Source organism: Drosophila eugracilis, unplaced genomic scaffold, assembly GCF_018153835.1.
Source record: "Drosophila eugracilis isolate 14026-0451.02 unplaced genomic scaffold, ASM1815383v1 contig_1197, whole genome shotgun sequence".
NCBI lineage: Eukaryota > Metazoa > Arthropoda > Insecta > Diptera > Drosophilidae > Drosophila > Drosophila eugracilis.
The window spans coordinates 4,371,860-4,379,278 of record NW_024571981.1 but is presented as its reverse complement, the minus strand read 5'-3'; the positions used below and the strand labels follow the sequence as shown (position 1 = coordinate 4,379,278).

At 39.3% G+C, this 7,419-nt stretch overlaps 1 protein-coding gene across 1 annotated transcript; it reads right to left on the bottom strand.

Annotated features, from left to right (window-relative positions):
• Positions 1 to 4,445: 4,445 nt before the first annotated feature.
• Positions 4,446 to 6,947, bottom strand: LOC108106923. Its single transcript, XM_041818473.1, has 3 exons — positions 6,428 to 6,947; positions 5,045 to 6,307; positions 4,446 to 4,947 (listed from the first exon to the last, which is right to left on the bottom strand). Exons 1-3 carry the CDS (start codon positions 6,550 to 6,552, stop codon positions 4,446 to 4,448), a joined length of 1,890 nt encoding a protein of 629 aa, XP_041674407.1. The 5' UTR covers positions 6,553 to 6,947.
• Between the last annotated feature and the right edge of the window lie 472 nt (positions 6,948 to 7,419).

Genomic DNA, 7,419 nt, shown 5'->3' with positions numbered 1-7,419 from the left:
AAGGAAGGATTTCCAGTGTAAGCGTCCGAGGATGATCCAGGAAGAAACAAGAAGAGTTAGATACGAAATGAGGGGGAAAGAAGAAAGCGCAAAATTGTTGGTGGAATAGCAAGGAGTTCGAGGAGGATCCATGAAGAAATTACAGTTGGGGACGGAATGAGGCGGAAAGTGAAAAACGAAAAATTGTTAGTGTAATAGCAAGGAGTTCGAGGATTATCGAGGAAGAAACAAGAACAAAATATATTGCAGTTGGCGACGAAATGAGGCGAAAAGAGGAACACGAAAAAGTGTTGGCGCGGCAAGCGCTCAAAGCTTATGGGTGAGCATGTCCATATGCACGGAGGATTTACAAAAACAAATGAGCAGTCAGAGCACAGGCGTCTAAAACATATATTTTAAGGACAATCTTTCACAATTTAAACATAAATTATTAAATATTAAAGGCATCATTATTACAAACTATGAAAGTAGGTCAAAATGATTAAAAGCGAATGCTTGAGCTCAGCGAAAAAGTCTACAATTAACCCTAAATTAAAGTTAATTTAAATGCAGCTTAACTTTAAAATGCCAACTAAAAACCATTAAAACCTTAATACTACTCACATTTCCATCGACAAAAAGCTGACTAACCCTCCTTGAAACCGATACAGGTCAAATCCCTTAACGAGTTATTTAGTAAAGTTCTTCGAACCCAACCTGATATTATACCCCTACAATCTTGAGCTTCCAAAGAACTTCGACTTCAAAGATCTCTTCCCAGGAGGCCAAGAAGCATCGCCCTTTGTGAAGGGAATAACGCATGACCGACGACGCATGGCTAGGGTTCACTGGAAAGCGATAAAATATACGAATATCCCCATATAACATACATATTGCAATTTAAGTTCCCAGTCCCATGACTTTCTTATCAAAAGGCCTGGGATGGGGCGACAAGTTTCTCACGTTTTATCGGCAATCTTTTTTTTGCTTTTTCGCAGGCAACAAAAGTTTTCCATCGTCCTGAATATATGTATATATCTTGTATTATTTGTTGTCGCCTGTCTTGTGACAGGCAAACCCACAACACTTGTGCTTGCCACCTCTTTCTATCTGACTGTGCCCATCTCTCTCTCTCTCTCTTTTGTCTCTGTACCTTGGCAGCCCACTTCCCTCTATAATAAATATATATGTATCTGTGGCACGCAGCATCTTTGCCACATTACCACATTTATCAATAAAGTGCTCGCAATATTGCAACTTCCAAGTTCGATGAAGAAGAGGCAAGCCTCGAGGGAGAGAGAGTTAGAGCTCGCCATCTCTTTTCGACATTGCCTCTGGCAGTTTTGCAGTTTGCAACTCACAATTCGCACAATGTCCCGTTATCTGGCTGCTACTGCTGTTTGACAGTGGGCGGTTTTATGTTTCGGTTTTTGGTCCCAGCTCCATCGTTTGCCGCCTGTCAACAGCATAAATAATATTCGGAGAAGTGTGAAGGAATGCGAGACAGCGCCAAGTGCCAGCGGGCAGAAATGAGATTAATTTCGGAAAAGTTAAGGGGAATTATGGAATACGCTTTCCTTAATGGGATTTTGTTAGGCAGAGAATAAGAAACTATTGTATAATATTTATGAGGATTCATCTAAAGAGGACTGGAAAAGCATAAACGGGGCATAAATCGTTGAATTTCAATGGAAAGCTGATTACCTTTTCAGCGCCTTTCTATGCGATTTTCAAACCACCAAGCTAAGTGCAGCGTACTTCTTGAATAAATTTAAAGGAAAATAAAACTGATAGTTGTTATAGAACTTATCTATCAGATTAATATCACGTTCTAGTTCTTTAGTTATAGGAATGTGTTAGCTAATTAAAGACCAATTTCCAATCTTTAAAATCTCAAACTTCTACCAATAGCTAATATACCCTATACCTCAACGTCACCCTTGACTGAACCTTGCATATCGACGACCAAATATTGAATACAATAAAATATTTATTGAATTACGGAAGCTGACGCCGTGATTCGAGAGTGTTTCGCCTGACGCTTTCCCAGTTCGATGTAGTTTTGTGGGAAACCAATGGCGAAAAACAAGACCTTAGAGCTAGTTATGATTTGCTTCATGGGAAAATTATTGGTTTTCGCTGGAAACTTATTACCCACAGCTGGAGTCAAAGATCCATCAAGAGATTGGCTTAAATCTGGGATTCCGGGTATTGGAAATCATTTGCTTACCTGAAAGTAAAGAAAGGTAAATAATGAGGAATTAGTTTGGGTTTGGTTGGGGAAAGAATAATGAACTTATTATTGCTACAAACTTTGTAGGAAAGGTTAAGTCTATAGAATTAAAGATCTAAGCTTTAAGATATAATTATGTCACTGCGTTTCCTATCTAATTAGAGAGAAAAATGCAATTGATTGAGCAATTTCAGTTAATAGCAACTGATGATAGTTAGTTTTGGAAAATCTCTTCAAGAGTCCTGAAACCCTAAGAGTTAAGTTCAGTCTTCAGTCTTTGGCAAAGGCAAACTAACTAATTGCCAAGTGAACTTCTAAGGGTTCAAACTTGGGGTCAGACTTCAGACTTCTGACTAAACACACTTCCTCTAACCATCACTCCCATTTTGCCTATGACTTCCGTTCCACCTCTCCAACTTCCTTTGTTTGTCTGCCTTTCGGCCACTTCTTAGCCGCTCTTCGTCTGGGCTTTAATTTTGCACTTCCGATTGTTGGCCAACAGAGAGCTAGAGCAGGAAAAAAAAACAAACAACGAAACAGCGTCAAAGACGCCTATTAATTTTCTTTTATTTGCCGGGGAGTTTCTTCTGCTTTGTTTTTTGTTAGGCAACTTTTTATTGTTGTCTTTTCGGGCGCTGCTCAGTTGATTTTTGGCAACAATTTTTGGAGCCACTTTGTGTTGCCCATGCTTTTTGGCTGTTACTGTTGTTACCAACAACTTTATTAGCAGTAACAAATTTTTGTTTTGTTTGTCGGTGATATAAGCTAAATGTACCCCCTCCTCACCCACCCCTTCCACCTGCTGAATGGTTGAGCGATTTGGCAGCGATTGCATCGCATATATCGCATTTAAGCCAAAATGGTCGAAATGTTGCAACATTTTCCACATTTATTCACGCGCCACATTTAGTTGTTGCTTTCGGTCGCTGCTTGTTGTTTTGTTGTTTTCAGTAATTGTTGTTTTTTGTTTTTATTTTTTGGTTTTTCGACTGCCACTGCATTAAATTAAATTACACGCTTTTAAGGTTTTTTTCCCCTTTTGCGTCTGTGGCTGGCTGGCTGCATTTTAGTTTTTCTTTTTCATATTAACTGAAATTAGCCAAATTACATTTTTATTTTTGTTTACAGCCGTAATCTTCAGCGGTATCGGTTTATGACCTTTTCCCGCGCTACCCATTAAACAATTATATAATTCAAATTAAAATTGTATGATGGCCAAATCCAATAACGAGAGCTTACAATGCCAGGATGTGGCACTGTTTTAGCTTCGCCAAGCGAATGTGTGTTAGTTTTACCTATTAAATTATACAATTAATCTGGAACTAAGCGAATTATGTATGCTATGAAACGGTAGCTGGAATGAAACTGGAATTTTAAATGCTTTTTTGCCAGTGGAAGTTCGTTTTATTAAATGATTTTGGGGGGGTACTTTGGGTAGTAAGCCAATTTAGGCATTTACTGGAGTTATTTTTACATAGTTAGATTGGTATTATCGCTTTATATTTCCCTTTATGGGTAACTTTGCCATTTTATGCAGTTCTCAATCAATTTCGTGAAGTTTTAAGAGCAGCAGATTAAGAGCAGCAGTTAAGTTCTGTTGTTGTTCTCTTATGAGGTCAAAAAATAAGTTTTCTTTCTTCCTTTATCCTATTCTTTCTTTGCCTAATTTCTACATGCATTGGTGACACTTGCTGATGGTGCGAAGAGGACACACATAGTCTTCTTTACCATGATCTTTATGCAAAAGTAAGGGAGGGGAATACATTGGGCTTACTACTAAGAGTTTATAGATAAGTTAGTGTGACTGTTTGTTACAATTGCTAGTGTGACCGGCTGCTACAGATGACAATCTGGAACTTCTATGTTCCTTTGGGTTTCCTTTCAAAGTTAACTTAAGTTAAAGAAAGCTTAAACTAATGAGTTTTAGTTAAGCTTTTAAAGTCTTAAACATGTCTTACTGTAAATGGTATAGTATGTTATAGTCTCAGTTTAGTTTATATTTAACTAACCTAACCAAACTAAACTGTTAAAATACCGCAAAAGTCTGACAAAACTAAATTCACATCGGGAAAATGTTTCTGCAAAATGATTAAAGATTTTTTACCCTCTACACTGTTTTACAGATTTCAAAGTACGCCCTTAGACCTTATCTTAAAATCTTAGATATAGTTAATGTTACTTAGTTTTATTTGTAGAAATTGAAAGCAATTTGAATTACAAACTTATCCGCTAATTACTTGGAAACTTGAAAACGGTCAACGTTGGCCGTCATCACATACAGCTTCTTTAGCATTTCATCCGCTTGAGTCGTGATCATGGCAAAGACATCGATCACTCCCCTCTGATTAATTCGAGCAGCCACTCCGGGCAAGTCCTTATCCACGAAGTAGACAAACGGCATCATAGCAAAGTTGGAACCACGAGAAAGGACATGGATCATACCAAATTCTGGTAGGGAAATTTTATAGGGATAGGAGGCACACGAAATGAGACGTGAGTACATTAGGTTGTGGGAGGCATCAGCCTTGAAGTTGCTGTTGCCGATTAACATGGCAACCAGATTCTTTTGGACCCCGGACAGCATTGCCTCATCGAGGCCATTGATGATCAACACTGTGCCATCGGACCATAACCAGGCCACAATGTTGGCCGAATATTCGATTTTGATCACATCTATGGTGCTATTATAAACTGCATATTTCAGGGTATTGGCAGCCGTTTTCAGATCCAATTTCCTGTTCAAGTTTAAAGTGCAAAATGGTTTGCATAAAATCAAATCGATGGCCAAGTTTACCACTTCAAGTTTGGGCTTGACACGACGTCTTATGATACGAATATTCTGGATGCACTTTGTCCACTTTGCTCAGTACTGGTGGAAGCTCTAAAGTTCTCTTTAACTTCTCGACTGCCTTTAAGTCATACACCTGATCATTGATAGAGATTGGACTCTCGCCCTGCTTATACACGTTCTCCTTCATATTTGGATCAACGGTTTTCTCAGAGTCTTCGAGGCGAAGTGTGAAGGAACTGTTCCACCCGCCAACAGTGGAAAGTGTAATGGTAGCTTTGCCTGGACTTTTGGGTATCATTTCCTCCTTCTTCATCACGCTCCCGAAACTAATGGGATCTGGTTGTGTAGATGGTAGTGGAACGTTGACCCTTTCTTTAATGGTAAAGGCTGAAGATGTTCCTAGTCCTGGATCAATCAGTTGCTCGCCTTGTCCTGGCTTTGCGGTTACAGAAACTGGTTGCACCTTTTCAATGATCTCTTCTTGGTTATATTTAAAGTCTGAAAATATCTTCTTTGGAGGTATAAATTTCTTTGATTCCTTTACGGGCGTGTTAACCAGACTAGCGGGCTTCAAGATCTGGAACAGAAGATCCTTGTTCTTATCGTAGTCCATAGCTAAGCTCAATAGCATATCGTACTCTGCCATGTCACTCATGGGCTCCCGTAGCCCCTCGGCTTCGATCCAATCGTTCATGGCCTGCTCTTCCTCAACCCCAATAGTCCGCGTGTATCTGTAATTTTCAAAGTCATTACTATTGCCCTCCTCCTGTCTAATGTTTTGTCCCCTTCCGTATTTTTCCCAGTAGAGCATTGCATCAATATCAGAATTTACATCTCTCTCAACCTCTTTCAAGGGGGATTTAGGGGGCTGTGGAGAGTTCCCTGTTTTTGGAGGTGGATTTGAAGCTGTGGAAGTGCTGCTGACTTCTCCAAATATACAACATAAAGGCCACTCTGCTTCTGAAGGGAGCACGGACCCCTCTACCATGGCCTTGTAATTCTTCCAAATATCCATCGAAGACGGCAGCTTGGTGGGCGAAATAGGCCGAGGATTCAAGGGGTCTGGCTGTAGTATCGGTCGCTCGACTTCGACCGATGATTTTGACCCCATCTTGCGTGCTTTTGGTAGCTGTTTAACCTTGGACTTGGCTCCCGAGCTTCGCATCTTGGCAGTCTTGGATGAACCTGATCCCGAGTCAATGTCGTGGAGCACCTGGATTGGCTCTGAGTCCTCGTCTGTGCCGAAATCCAAAACGAAGTCGTTAAAGCAAAACTTGGTCGGCAGCACATTTCTGTTCGAGCCACTGCAAATTATTATTTATTAAGTTAAATTATTTATTTATTGTTCCTAACTAGGCCTAAGGCCTAGGCCAATACAACACAAGATTTAGCTTTAGGGCTTAGAAGTTATGGCTAGTACCCACCAAGATAAAGAGCGGCTAACTTTGTAAGCCGAATAAGTTTCAGCAGTTTTCTTTTTATCTTTTTTGTCTTTCCTGGACTTCCTGTTTCCCTTGCTAGTAGACGGCTGTTCCTCAAAGTTCTCCATACTGAGTTCCTTGAGAAATTTTCTTTTTGATTTCTTTATGAGGGGCGTATGTCTTTCTCGAATTAGATTTACGATTAACAATGATTTCTGTTGGATAATTTACTAGACATTTACTGACATTTATCATTTAATAGATGTCAAGCTTAGCCAGGGTTACAATAACCCAAAAGTGTTGCCATTTAAAACGGGAAAAGTGTAAGAACTTAGCACTTAGAAATTCCTAAGATTCATAGGAATTGCTAAAATACAAAAAGTCCTGTAATTTCATTACAAAAACTCAGCTCAAACTTTTCCTTAAGCTCAATGTACAGTCTAAAAAAGTGAAGAAAGCAATTAAGAAAGTAAAAGCTAATGCAACTAGCCCATTACGCAGACCTTCTCTACCATCCATCCCATGCTTACTCCCCCATTATGCAGTTTTTTATGGCTCCTCCTCGAACTCCTCTTTTTTTGTCTAGTCCATGGGCCACATAATTTCCCCTTGGACCAAGTCAAGTCAGCTTCTCGACTGCCTCTGTCTGGGCATAATTCAATTTCCCTCTCCCATCCGAAGAACCGAACGAGAAGCCTCCTCCTAACTCCCCACTGATCGGTGTTCAAAGTTTCTCGGCTTAAAGATTTATCGCTTAAATTATTAAAAACTTGTGGCCAGCAAATCGCTGTTGTTATTCGCTTTTTTTTTTATTAGTTTTATGATGTTCTTGATTGTCGTGTTTTGTAGTTTGCATATAATTAAATTTATTTATTCAACTTTTTGACCAAACGAAAAAAAAAAAAAACATAACATTTTGTGGCATGCCAAAAATATTTTGTGTTTTATTTACTCAGCCATAAATGACATTTTTCACTTTGTGCAAACATTTTTGC

Excerpts from the sequence above, each read along its gene's own strand:
- LOC108106923 (XM_041818473.1), bottom strand. The coding sequence starts at position 6,552 with ATGGAGAACTTTGAGGAACAGCCGTCTACTAGCAAGGGAAACAGGAAG. Across the intron at positions 6,308-6,427 it reads GTTAGCCGCTCTTTATCTTG|TGGCTCGAACAGAAATGTGC; the intron begins GTGGGTACTAGC and ends AATAATTTGCAG. Across the intron at positions 4,948-5,044 it reads AAAGTGCATCCAGAATATTC|GAAATTGGATCTGAAAACGG; the intron begins GTATCATAAGAC and ends AAACTTGAACAG.